The sequence below is a fragment of the Capsicum annuum genome, chromosome 1, assembly GCF_002878395.1.
Source record: "Capsicum annuum cultivar UCD-10X-F1 chromosome 1, UCD10Xv1.1, whole genome shotgun sequence".
Classification (NCBI taxonomy): domain Eukaryota; kingdom Viridiplantae; phylum Streptophyta; class Magnoliopsida; order Solanales; family Solanaceae; genus Capsicum; species Capsicum annuum.
The window spans coordinates 17,538,206-17,552,172 of NC_061111.1; the positions used below are offsets into that span (position 1 = coordinate 17,538,206).

Genomic DNA, 13,967 nt, shown 5'->3' on the forward strand with positions numbered 1-13,967 from the left:
AAGTTTAAACAATTAAAGAATATATTTTCATTTATTTACTTGTGTACTTAACCCATTCTTCACGAACCCATCATAAGAAAATTCTTTTTAATAGGGACTGTTGGTGAGACTCCAAAACCGCTTATATCTATAATGATATCATGAAGAAACTGCAACACATTTACAAAAAGAACTCTGTTTTTGTAGTGAATAGAACTTGCCATCTTTTATTCTTTATATAAACGAATTATATGAAACAGAATTTGAATTACAGAGAAAAAATTAATTAAGTAGGGATGCAGATTGAATGTGGGAGACAGCACAAGAACACTAGCAAGACTTACTAGTTACTATGACTTAGAGAATTGATATGAAATGAAACCAATTAAACTTGTGATATAGTGTTAGTGAATTATAATGGATCACCTTGTAGGGACTAATGTGACATCACTTTATATGTGCTTTATGCATAAACGCGTTTTTGTTATCCTTCGAAACATCTATAAATAGCCTTCATGAATCCATTCTATATTCATATTCCAACTCTATTCCAATATAATGGCGAAGAGTAGTAGAGCTTTTAAGATAGTTTTCTTTGTTTTGCTAAGTATAGGAATATGTTCAGCTGCAAGAACTCTCATCGGTCTTGATGTTGGTGTTGGCGCCAAAGTTGGTGTTTATGCTGGTGGTGGTGGAGGAGGTTCTGGTGGAGGTGGTGGAAGTGGAGCTGTAGCTGGCGACCATGGTGGATATGCCGGTGGAAGTGGGAGTGATGAAGGGGGTGGAAGCGGATATGGTGCTGGAGGGGCAGCAGGAGGTGGAGGTGGTGGAGGCAGAGGTGGTGGTGGCGGTGGAGCTGCTGCTGGTGGAGCACATGCCGGTGGATCAGGTGCAGGTGAAGGAGGTGGATACGGTGCTGGAGGGGCTCCAGGCGGTGGATATGGTGGTGGAGGGGGCCACGGAGGTGGTGGTGGAGGTGGTTCAGCATCAGGGGGCGCTGGTGAAGCATCAGGTGGTGGGTACGGAGGTGGTGAAGGTGCCGGTGGTGGTGCAGGCAGAGCTCATGGATCAGGAGGATACGGAGGTGGTGTTGGAGGTGGAGCTGGTGGCGGAGGAGCCTATGCCGGTGGTGAAGGGGGTGGACATGCAGGTGGCTATGGTGGTGGTGAAGGAGGTGGATCCGGACATGGTGGAGGTGGCTATGCCCCTTGAAAGCTTGTTCTCTTCACAATTTGCAAACATTATATGATTTCCTCTTCATATCTATAATACTATTAAAAAATAATTAACATGATAAAATTGTGATAAGAAGAGGTCTAATTTATGAAAGCAAATTAAAAATGTTGCAGTAAGAAAAGTGTGCGCATGCATGCTTGTTTTTACTTATAAGTTATAATAATGAAAGATGTCTAAACAAGGATGTCTTGTAAACTATATTTGGTGCATTTAATATAAGAAAATGGTTTGTCAAACTGTTGTACGTTCTCGAGACATGCATGCATGATTTGCATGCTATATGCTACTTGTAGTGTAGTACTTACATTGGACGATCTCAAGATTACATGTGAAAAAGAGCATAACAGATATTACTCTTAAGCTACTAATAACTGAACATCAGTTTGTTATAAGTAGGCTCTTTTAAGGTAATGGACAATGAATCAAACTTATAATTAAGGTCTAACTGTGACAATAATCTGTCCTCAGTGCTCCAAAGAAGAATTTGGAGGGGAGAGAAAAAGGATGGGTTTTTATTTTTTAAAAAAAATCATTTTTTTCCTTTATGTTTTTATTTTAAAAGTTGTTATTAATTGCAAATCTAAGAAGTATATTATGACTTGCAATCTATAATCTAAGGATAAAGGATGTATATTTTGTTTTTTCCCTTAATTTATTGTCAGTCCCTAAATTTTATTCCCGTCTCTCCCTCCCTCACTATCGCCTCTCTCTCTCTCCTCATTTTTTTTCGTGACTTTTTCATTCAATGTAATTTGTTGTTGCATTTTTTTATTATTATATTCAAAAATTACGTTTTGGACATATATATTAAATTTTGAATACCCTCAGCAAACTTTCTAATTTCGCACTGCTTAATTACAACCATCTCCTTGGCCCTCAGTAACGTTAGCCAAACTTTAAGTTTTTCAGCTCTTCAATATTCCTTCATTTACACATACTGTTAAATTAGTGTATAGTACATGTATGATTAGTGTGTGTATATATATACTAGTCGCACGAGGCCCGTGCTAAGTTCAGATTCAAACTTTAAATATAATAAATATAATTTTAATTGATTGAATAAGCATAATTTATGTTATTTTTGTTGCATAATTAATTTAAAGTATTTGCACTTGATTATGTTTTTCTTTGATAAGTTTCATTATTATTATGTTCCTTTGTCAAATAATTGGATAAGTTTTAAAGAAAATAATAATCTATGAGGAAGCAAGTTTAGCATGAAATTTTTAACAAATTCGAAAGAAAATAAGTGACTTGATACTATATAAACTAACATGCTAAATTATGATAATTGCAATTCGACATTTTTATAAACTACTGTGCATGCATTTTTTATTATATATATATATATATATATATATATATATATATATATATATATATATATATTAATTAACTTTTCACTCATAATTCTTTCCGTCATGATTTTATGCTAGTTGAATGTGATGATTTAAGCTTAGTCTTAAATGAAATTTCACAAAATAAACTTAAATTCACTAAACTTTATTTCAAAATCAATCTAGTTCTTTCTTTCTATATGTGTTATGCTTAAAAATAAATTCTTAGTTTACCAACAAGAAATTTCTAAGACAATTCAATGCCGATCAATGACGCTACCTTTATTTTCAACATTATATGACACCATTCACTAATTTCTACTTTTAGTATTTATAATGCATGTTTTAAAGGTGTGGATAAAATTATCTATAACAGTTTTTATTAAATTCTAAAAAATAAATTAGAATAAAACTACTAATTACATGAAGATTTTATGTAGTTCAACATGAATAATTTATAATCTTCTCATCCCGAGGGAGGCGGCAAGTTACCGCTTCTAGAATGGAAGCTTCTCCTTTACTTTTTTTAGAGCGTATCGTTATTTTGAAATAAAGAAAAGATTTATGGATGAAGTAATTGGAATGACAAGTGGTTACAATAAACAACACTACAAAAAATTGCTCACTTTACGGGGATTATATTTACATATTGTGGAGGTTGCAAACCCCCGTAATTTGATAGCACGGTGATTTTCAAAACCCCCGCAATTATAAGTGTCGCAATCATTTTACGACGGTTTGTTATATACCACCGCAATCACTTAGCGGCGGTTAAGTAACGACGATTTTGACCCCCACAATATGTAAACTAAAAACCAGCTCCCAGCTAATACTTTTAAAAATATACCGGCGATTAAAATCTCCATCACATATTTTAAAAATTGCAAGGGTCAAAACCCCCCACAATTCACTTGATATTTTTTAGAAAAGAAATATTACACTGCTCATGATCAATATTTAAATTTAAAATTCATTTAATAGATTTCATATATATCATTCACTGTTGACCAAACAAAAATACATCTTAATAACAAAAAAATCAAAATATATTAGATCATAAAAACGTACTAATTTAAACACAAAATACTTCTCCAATAGCTATTCAATGACATTGTTATAATTAATAATGCGATTATAAATTTCAATGATCATCGCTAGAATAACTATCACCAGATGATCTTCCATTCACATTCAAAAGAGGTTCACTAGAGACATCACTTGGCTACAAAAGTAAATATAAAAATAGTAAGGTTTTTGAATACTAAATATTTTATAACAATACACTAACTTATTTTTTCTCATATCAAAATTATTTACCATAGAAGTGAAAAATCCTGTAAACTGTTCAGGTATTGTGCCTTCTTTCATTATCATATATGCCTTGAAAGCATTCATTATTAAATTGTGAGAATTTACCATTTCTTTGTAGTTCTCTTGACTTTGTTTTTGAGCATTTAACATTTGAATGTAGTTTTCTTGGCAATTGGATGGACATGAACTGTTACTACTTGAAGAATTCATACCACCAAAATGAGGACGTATTTGTTTAAATGATCTGCTAGGAACAGCTCCTCGTCTCAAGTACCTCACCCTTCTAGAATGCTCTTTTCCTAGCACCTTACCAACAGCATCATTTGGAGAAACTTCACACTCTTTCATTGTGCTTTGACTTACTGCGTGTTCAATTTTATCCAAAATATAGTACAACACAAAAATAATAGTATAACTTCGATTAGCAATGAACAATAAACAGAATGCATGTATAAACATGTTAAATGTTACACGCCAGGGTGTCTTCATGGTTATAGGTACCAAATAGTAGAAAAACAAGCATTATCTACCTGGACAAACTAAAACACTAAGCATGCAATTAAACATATGAACAAAACTAAGCTAAAACAAGATAAGAGTTGCTGCAAGGTGTCATGTTAGCTATTGCATTTAGCAGCGATATTTCCTTCAAATATGTCTCATCTCGATTTGGATTCCTTCAATAGTTCATCTTACTGTGTTCATACAGTGAAATGCCTAGTTCAAACTCAATTTTTGAACTATTCAAAGAAAATAGAAACTTCTGAAACTATTCACAGAAGCATACCATACATGTTTCTTTATGAAAAGAGTACCAAGAAGGTGCCAAAAATGCAATTTTTCAAACCATTTCTTCAACTTCAATCCATGACCTTCTCAGAAGTAGGAGACTCCTAACTTTGAGGATAATATAATTCGAAAATAGTCTAAATATAACATATTTACTTATAAAAGGGACCAAAATAACACACCTTAGTTTAGTTTCCAAAAAAATGACACATCTTCATTAATTGACTGTTAAATGTACTTGTCCATATTGCAAGGCCCAAATTCAAAATTTATCAATAATGGAACGACTAAAAGTGCATTTATCCTGTTAATGGGAAGGGGTCAAATAATATGTATATATCCAGAACCAACATAACTAATAACTGCCACAAACTATTGATCTCTTACTACTACTAGTAACAATGTTTGAGAAGGCAAAAGTGTGAGCGGGTGATTTTCTTGTGGTGAGGTCAGTTGTATGACTCAATGGTGTGACACAGACCTTTTTTTCTCAATGTTTCACAAGTAATTAGCTTTTAATGTAGTAATATAGGAAACAGAGTTTAAAAAAAAAAAAGAGAACATAGTCGCAGACTAGCAGTAATGGGCGACGACATAAATCAGATGGGAAATCACCAGTTAAACCGGCTCTTCTGAGATCTAAAATTTCAAGTGTTGAGATGATCTATTTGGTGAGCACATTGGATCCATTGAGTAATTCATTTTATCTAAAGATGAACCATTTCAACCTCGGAAGAGTGGTTATTCCTATTGGAATTTCTCCAATGAAGTTGTTGTAACTGAGATTAATGACTCAGTGTTGTAAATAAGAAAATTCTGGTGGAAGTTCACCATGGAAATCATTGTTGCTTAGATCAAATGACACAAGAAAAGAAAGATTGCCAAGCTGTGGCAGGATAGTACCAGTTATCCCATGTCTAAAATATCCAGTGCAATCACTCGTTGATGACGAGAACGACAAGTGATCCCATTCCAGTCAAAAATAGAGGTTGAACAAGACCAGTTTGTTGAAAGAATGTGGTAAGGGTCTGAAGTAATATGGTATTTCAAGGCAAGAAGAGAAAAATGGTCAGTGCTAATATTCATGGCTGAACAAATTACTCCAAGGTAAGCAGAAGTTAATAATAAAAATGCAAGAGACTGAAAAGACGAAGCTTTATCCATTTTTGAGACAAGTGAAAGGACATGCGTTCGTTGGTTGGATATTTGCAGCAATATAATCCATCGTGTTGGATTTGATTAGATTATAGGTGAGAAGATAATGCTGGTAATTATATTAAACTGCTCATTTAGTATTAAAAAACATAATGCTAACTTTTTAATTGTGCAAGTCTTCATGCTAGATTTTTTTTAAAAGGGTTGAAAAAAATGATTCAAGATCTGGTAGCTAATAAATGCTAACACGTGAAAAAGAAACATATTAAAACAACAAGTTGATATCCTAAGTAATTAAGTAGTTGACTTTGAACCATATCTTGAATTAAATTAATCTGCTAGACTAAATTAGCAAAAAGCATTTCTGGTAGCACTATTTGTTGACCACAGGGAAGAAAAAAGAACTTGCTTGACTTAACAGAACTAGTGTATTCCAAGCATATGACATTATCTACCAAAGATGATATCTCATCACTTCAGTACTATCTCTATTTTTCTGTTTTCTTTAAATTCAACTCCCTTTCTGCCTAAGATATTTTCTTGTTGACTCTTTAGCTATCCATGACTATAATCTAATCAAATTCAACATTATGCTAGATTTTTATCAAATCGAAAGGGTGATAAAAATAAAAATTAGGTAATGGAAAAACACTATTAGTTTACACGAGAAAAAGTTATGGCTATTATGCGCAAAATTGGAGGAAAAGTTTAAAACTCTTAAAACAAATATGGATCATAAAGAGAAAAGTACGAGCATCATCGCTAAATGCCTGAGGTGTATATGTGTGTCAGTACGAGACATAAAAATTATATTTTTCTTATTTATACATCTAGTGTAAGAGAATCCAATACTGCATAGATAGTTTTACAGATCTTTAAAAAAGACTGATATACAAAGTACTAAAAAACTTTCTGTTTTATCTTTATACTTTTGATGTGAAGAAAGAATACAGTTCACAGAAGGCAAAAGAGAATCATTCTGAGATGAAACATACTCAAAAACTAAAAAAAGAAAAAAAAGAAAAAAAAACAACTCCGATAAGAGATGGAGTCTGTTTAAACTTACATTTTGTACTGTCAGAAAAGTTCAAAAGTTGTTTAGTTCCCAATTTTAAAGAAAAGTTCTAAAGTTATCAGAATAAACAAGTCTGTGAAAGGATCTAGCTTATCTGAGGTATGTTGCCTCGTAAAGATATTACAACTTTCAGGCACGCTAAACTTATTTATCAGTCACGCTAGCTTATCAGGCACACTAGCCACTCTATTACAACTTTCCAAAAGATATTACAACTTTCAGGCATGCTAGACACTCTATTATAACTTTCCAGATCTGGTTTAGGAAAAAGGAAGATATTACGAGCAAAAAACAATGAGGCACCTGAATCCCTCCATCCCCACCCAAGTCAACAACTAAGAGACAATTGAATCCACCCCCATCCCAAACACACACTTTCACCACAACCCTCAGCGACAGAAAATAATTACAGCTTTTCAACACTCTCCACACAATCTATATAGATCATCTATCTACTCATACAGCGAAAGGTGCAAGATAAGAAAAAAGGGGTCCCTTTAGTAAAACCAAATTGCACAAGATAACAAGAAATGATCACAATCCACCCATATTTAATCACAATTTTGACATTCACTAGAGGTTGAACTACGAACAATTCACTTTGCCATACACCATAAGTTTGTAACTAAAACAAGAAAAATCACGAGAAACGATAAAAATTGCTCAATAGAGGTACTTACACAAATCTCTTTTGCCGTTTCATTAACTTATGATCCATCTTCTTTTTTATGAGTAACAAGATAAAGTTCTGCTCATCCAGGCTTATGTCCAGTCTCAACCATCTACAAACAATATTAACTTAACAAATTAAGGATAGTTTCATGTTTAATAAACTAAAGTAAAATAGCAAAGACGGCATGGACATTTATCTCCTATGGATGCATTTATAAATGCAAAGTCCAGTAATTGAGTCAAACCACTCTTATATTCAGATGTGTTCCTGGGCTTTCCAATCCAAGATTTATCCATCTAAATATGTTAAGAACTAATCTTCAACATAATTAAGAGTGCAAATGATAAAGCAAAGTCAGATTATCAAAGAGCTAAAGTATGTTATTTCAAAACTAATTATGAAATTTGCTCTTGAGACAAAGAACTAGAACCTTCTGCAATAAATTTAGCATGATAGCATGAACTTGAGTTAATTTCCTACAACTTTAGCATTGCATCTGCCAGGCTCTATTGATCATGTCTTGTTGTCTTATATTTTGCTTTTTTTGTAATATAACTACAACCTATATGGGTAAGAATAGCATGATAGCATGAACTTGGGGTAACGTAATATCTGTTGTTCGCAGTCTCAATCAAATCCCTTCTAAAGTTGAGCTAGTTCACATGTTGAAGCAATCTGCAACAAAGGAAAAAGCTCTCCAGAATTGACGGCATGATCTCATGGTTCCACTTAAACTGAATCTAATGCCCCTTCCATAACAAAGAAATAATCATGACTCTCCAAGTAGCAGGAAAATGAAACAGAGGGGGGAAAGAAAATAGGAGCATGAACATAAAAATTTCTATTTATAGGATCCTTGTCATCAACTAAGAAGGTGCCTAAGAATGTGAACTAGCGATCAGTGACACTGAAATGTACACCATGAGTAACCGAGGGTTGGATACAAGCAACAGAAAAACAAAGGTTTATATCGTCCTGAGGGTAACCCGGTACAGTAAGTTGATATGTAAATTGATGGGAGGTTGCATGTACCCAATGAAAATATGAGGTGCCACGCTAACCTGGACTCCGCTATTAAAACTATCAGACGAAAGGCTAAGGCATCAATGTTCTTATGGAAACGTCATAAAAGAAAAAATATTTGGTGAAGGATACGGTATAACCAACCAAATACTTATTAGAGATCAATTAGTGAAGCCTTAACCCGATATAGGAGGTTACAGTTAATATAGGAAGCATATCTCCAGATATGAATGAGGAGGAGCAATATGGGGAACTCAAAGGATATGATTAAAGATTCAAACAAGCAGTAATGCATATTCCAAAAGCTCTAAAATAAGACTACATTGGAATTGAAATAGAAACTGTAACCTCTTATGACAAGAATATGATAGTCACACGGCCAATTGAATGGATAAATACACACTTTAAAAAAGAAAAATTCAACCAAAATGAAAACTGGAACCTCCTATAGCCACTTTACCTAAACTTTATATTATCTCCCTAAAACTACTAAGATTCACACTGGTATCCTCCGTCAGGAGAAGCTTAAAAAAGATTAACAAGCTCAAGATTAACAATAACCCTAAAAAATAAAGATTCTACCCCCCCCCCCCCCCCCCCCAATTTTATTGCACCTAAATCATCTTCACCATCAAACAGAATATAAACACCAAAACAAACAATCTTTACAACATTTGCAATAATAATACCCAGTGAAATTCCACTAGCGGTGTCCGACAAGGGTAGAGTGTACATAGACATTACCCCTAGCTCACAATATCTTTACAACAATGGATCAAATTAATAAAATCTTTGCTACAAACTGAAGATTAACAACAACCCCATCAATTAAAGATTCCATTTTTAATCCTTTTTTTGCAATTAAATCATCTTCACCGTCAAATACAAACAGCAAAACAAACAAGAGAGTAATTTTTTACATAGATGATACCTCAAACAAGAGAATGTCGTCGTTGCTGACTGCTGAAGTCACTGAAGAGCTACAGTCGTCACCGCTTAGATGTGGTTGTCGCTGGATCATTAACGGACATATTATTGAAGAGTGGAATGAGGGATTTTGAGAGAGAGGTTATCGACTACGATAAAAGAGGGATTTTGAGGCGGAGAAATTAATATATTTGAGGGTTTATTCAGCGTCCAAAATATTTTTAGTTTATTTTTTTATGGATAGTGGGGGTTTTAATCGTCCCAAAATATTAGCGGGTTATTTTCTAAGGATAGTGGGGGTTTTAATCGCCCCAATTGTAATTAAAATAATAGGGGTATATAAGCCCCGCAATTTGATATATTTGTGGTGGTTAATAATGACCCCACAATTAAACCTCCACAAAATACATTTTATTTGTAGTGCAAGAAAATAAGGAGACAAGATAAGAGATTAGAGATTTTCATTATTCCAATTGTTCAAGTGTATAAGTGTATACAATATGAATCCTTATGCCTCTATTTATAGTGTCAGGCATGCAAAAGGTTGTCGAGGTTATGGATGTAAAAGGTTACAAAAATAATGATCATAAATGGTGTAGGGTATCTTCATAATGGAGAAAAATAATAGAGATAAGTAGTGAAAGTAATTTCTAGAGTAGTGGACACCCACAAGTACTAGTTTTACAACACATATATAATAGATCAAGAGTTAATTTTTTTTAATTATATCTGTAGTAATTAATTTTCACATTAATTGAATAAGATTCATGTAAATACTATTAAAAAGATAATAAGGTCATAAATTAGTTAATTTGCATCCCTTATTAATTTGAATTCGAAAAAATAAATTAGAAAAAAATAACTAATTACATGAAGATTGTATGTAGTTTAACATGAATAATTTATAATCTTCTCATCCCGAGGGAGGCGGAAAGCTATCGCTTCTAGAATGGAAGCTTCTTCTTTACTTTTTTAGAGCGTATCATTATTTTGAAATAAAGAAAAGGTTTATGGATGAAGTAATTGGAATGACAAGTGGTTACAGTAAACAAAAAAATAAGAAGACAAGACAAGAGATACAGTTTTCCATTATTCCAATTGTTCAAGTGTATAAGTGTATACAATATGAATCCTTATGTCTCTATTTATAGTGTCATATAGAGGCATGCAAAAGGTTGTTGAGGTTATGGATGTGAAGATTACAAGAATAATGATCATAAATGGTGGAGGTTATCTTCATAATGGAGGAAAATAATAGAGATAAGTAGTGGAAGTAATTTCTAGAGTAGTGGATATCCACACAAATTAGTTTTACAACAACATATATAAAAGATCAAGAGTTAATTTTTTTTTCAATTATATCTGTAGTAATAAACTTTCACATTAATTGAATAAGATTCATGTAACCAATATTAAAAATATAATAAGGGCATATTAGTTAATTTGCACCCCTTATTAATTTTTCTTAAGTGATGTGCAAAATATATACATGTCAACTATTTTAAAACGGAAGAATTACATGTCAACTATTTTGATACGGAAAAAGTATTAACTAAGAATAATTTGATAAAAATATATTTTACTTTCAAAAAGTGAGTGACTTCAAAAGAATTGTACACATTAAAAACACCATAAAATCAAAAAAAAGAAATCCTTAAAAAAATTACACTCTACTCAAAGTATTAAAAAATATAACATTAATTATTATTCCTAATCATTTCCTATTTTAACTATAAGAAAAATCAAAAATTAAAGAACGGGCGGAGGGAGGGCAAAAGGGCCACATATATAATTATATATAAATCAAACAAAAGTAGTACTATGCGCAAGCATAAGATTGGCTCACAAAAAATAACAATGCATGGTAAAAAGCCAACTACAACAATTATATGTAAATATAAGAGTGGCTCCAAGAGGTTTTGAAGACTACCAAAAGTAAGGATTCTCCCTTATATATGAGAGAAATATTACACAATGAGTATACATTGATTATACACTTATCATCTGCCAATTATACAGTAAATGACCGTGGAGGATTACAATAGATACTGGTAAATTATATATGATGTGTATATATATATATCTTAAAAAGTGTATTCTACACTATACATAAATGTATTAGACACTTTATATATATACTTCTTCATACGATATAAACAGTAACGTTGTATACATTTTTAGCTGTAGACTTTTCGGATTCGCTGCATCTTCACTTTTCATATAATATCGATACACACTATACACATTTTTCATATGCACTTCATATTTATTTTTTAAATGATATATATATAAACACACACACACACTCATTATAACGAATGCACAAGATACATATCATTAGTGTGCTTTGGTGTGATTGACTACTGACTAAACATATTAAATGAATAAACTTGAAATAAGTTAAATGGTCGTCTTATATTTTGATGACATCATTAGAGGCCAACACCTATAAAATCAAGACGTGGTCACCTCGAGGACACATGGACATGCATGGAGGACCCATTTTGAGCATAAACAAGGTCGTAAGTGAAAGGTTGATTGGAGCATTAAAGATTTGAGAACTCACAAATTTGGATAACACTTAATGGATCACGGTTTGGTAACCTCATTAAGGGAATTTTGGTCACTTCACTTATCCCAAATTCGCTCCATGCCACCCCACCCATTAAGGGTATTGTTGTTATTTTTGTCTTGTCTTGTAATAGTATAAATAGAATATTTTAGGTCTTTTCACATTAGTTTATGAATGATGAATTATTGAAACATTGAAAGTCCTCTCTTTGAGAATATAACACCTTATTTTAGTCTTAGTTAGGGCTTAGAATAGCCATTGTGGTTTAGGCCTTGGAAAAGCTAGTATTGACCTTTGCTTGGAAACGGTGGATCTTGAGGTACGTTGGTTCCCTTGGCGGTCACCTTAAGAATGTGGTGTTGATTAGTAAATTCATTAGGGTTCTTAATCTTATGGTAATATTTGTCTCACTATCTATCCTTTTCATTCTTGCAAACTTATTTGTTGTTCTTGTTCTCTACTCTCGATTTGTGTTTGTTCTTGTTGGCAAAATTATTGCCTTCATATTTTTCATTTTATGTGTTGTTAATATAGTTTGGGTTGGTTGAAATAGGTGTCAAACACCTTGTTATCTTCTCATTCTAGTGTTGTGTTGTGAATCGGAGAGAGGTCTCCAATCGGTCCAAGGATCTTAGTGATTTGTGGACTGTTTTGGAGTGTGTTTGTGGACTATTTTGAGTCACTTCGTGAGCTCCTTATTTTTCTTATAGCATTTGGTATTAGATCATGGCTTGATATTTTTCCCACAAGATCAATCTTGGTCTTGTTAGTTAAAAAATTAAAAAAAAAGTGTTGAAATCTGAAAAATCAAAAAAGAAGCAAATTTATCCATTCTTGTGTTCTTGGCTGAAAGTGTGTTTTTGTTGTGTCTTGGCCAAAATTTTTACTTTTATTGAGTGTTTCTAGTGTTAGTTTTATCCTTCACTAACACTTTGAGTCTAAATCTAAGTTTGAGCTTATATTGTTGATGTTGTTGTGAACTTGAAAACTTGAAAGTGTTTTGGATGTTTTTGTTGTTGTGGCTTCACTTTGAATTTGTGGTATTCACCTTGTTGTTGTTCTAGGCTTGGCCACATGATTTTGTTGTTAATTGGTGGACTAAGAACCATTTGGTTGAAGTTGTAGTTGTCTTGGTCAAGTGTTGAAGATATTGTTATTGTGGAATTTGGAAGTGCTTGTGAAATTATTGGTGTTCTTGAAGATTATTGTTGTTGTTTTTGGTGGATGTTGTTGTTGTTCTTGGTGTTCGTCACCACCTTCATATATTTTTGAAGATAAAGTGAACGTTAGATCCATAAAGGTGAAGGAAAAAGGTGTGTGACTTCTTGTAGTACCCCGTACTTTTTCCTAACTAATTTCATCTCAAGAATGCCTAGTATTAGCTTCTAAATTTAATGATGGTTATTCCATGAGGAATATTTAAGATTTTCACTTTTAGTCGTGTGGGAAATTCAATAAGCTTTTCATCGATATAAGATTAGCCCAAATCTGATGACCGAGTCAGAAGTTACAATTATTTTAAGCTCCCATCGTAAAACAGCGCCATATTAGTCAGTGGAACACCATGCCACAAGAGGAAATGGCATTTGGCAATTTCCAGTAGGTGTCCGCCATTATGGCGCGTCGCGCCAGCACTCAAATTCAAAGTTTTCCTTTTTCCAGTGTCTCAGCGCGATTTTTCCTGCGTCGCACCAAAGTTACACATCACGAAAAATGGGGCAATGCGATGGCTCCGTGTCGCATCATCCCTTAATTTTCCAATTGTCAATTTCTAGTGACACGGCTTGATAACGCCGCATCGCGCCAGGGGCCTAGTTCGGAAAAATTTTACTGAAATTAAATGACGCATCCAGGGTTAAAAGGGTCAACTTCCCACCCCTATTTAAGCCC

General features: G+C 33.2%; 2 protein-coding genes across 2 annotated transcripts; one reads left to right on the forward strand and one right to left on the reverse strand.

The window, feature by feature from the left end:
* Positions 1-527: 527 nt before the first annotated feature.
* LOC107853746 (glycine-rich cell wall structural protein 1.0) lies at positions 528-1,451 on the forward strand. Its single transcript, XM_016698732.2, has one exon. It carries the CDS (start codon positions 538-540, stop codon positions 1,189-1,191), a length of 654 nt encoding a protein of 217 aa, XP_016554218.1. The 5' UTR covers positions 528-537; the 3' UTR covers positions 1,192-1,451.
* Positions 1,452-3,688: 2,237 nt separating this feature from the next.
* Positions 3,689-9,830, reverse strand: LOC107853751. The gene is made up of 4 exons (XM_047394642.1): positions 9,510-9,830; positions 7,563-7,664; positions 3,870-4,225; positions 3,689-3,774 (listed from the first exon to the last, which is right to left on the reverse strand). Exons 3-4 carry the CDS (start codon positions 4,209-4,211, stop codon positions 3,694-3,696), a joined length of 423 nt encoding a protein of 140 aa, XP_047250598.1. The 5' UTR covers positions 4,212-4,225; positions 7,563-7,664; positions 9,510-9,830; the 3' UTR covers positions 3,689-3,693.
* Between the last annotated feature and the right edge of the window lie 4,137 nt (positions 9,831-13,967).

Excerpts from the sequence above, each read along its gene's own strand:
- LOC107853746 (XM_016698732.2), top strand. The coding sequence starts at position 538 with ATGGCGAAGAGTAGTAGAGCTTTTAAGATAGTTTTCTTTGTTTTGCTA.
- LOC107853751 (XM_047394642.1), bottom strand. The coding sequence starts at position 4,211 with ATGAAAGAGTGTGAAGTTTCTCCAAATGATGCTGTTGGTAAGGTGCTA. Across the intron at positions 3,775-3,869 it reads CAGGATTTTTCACTTCTATG|CCAAGTGATGTCTCTAGTGA; the intron begins GTAAATAATTTT and ends TTACTTTTGTAG.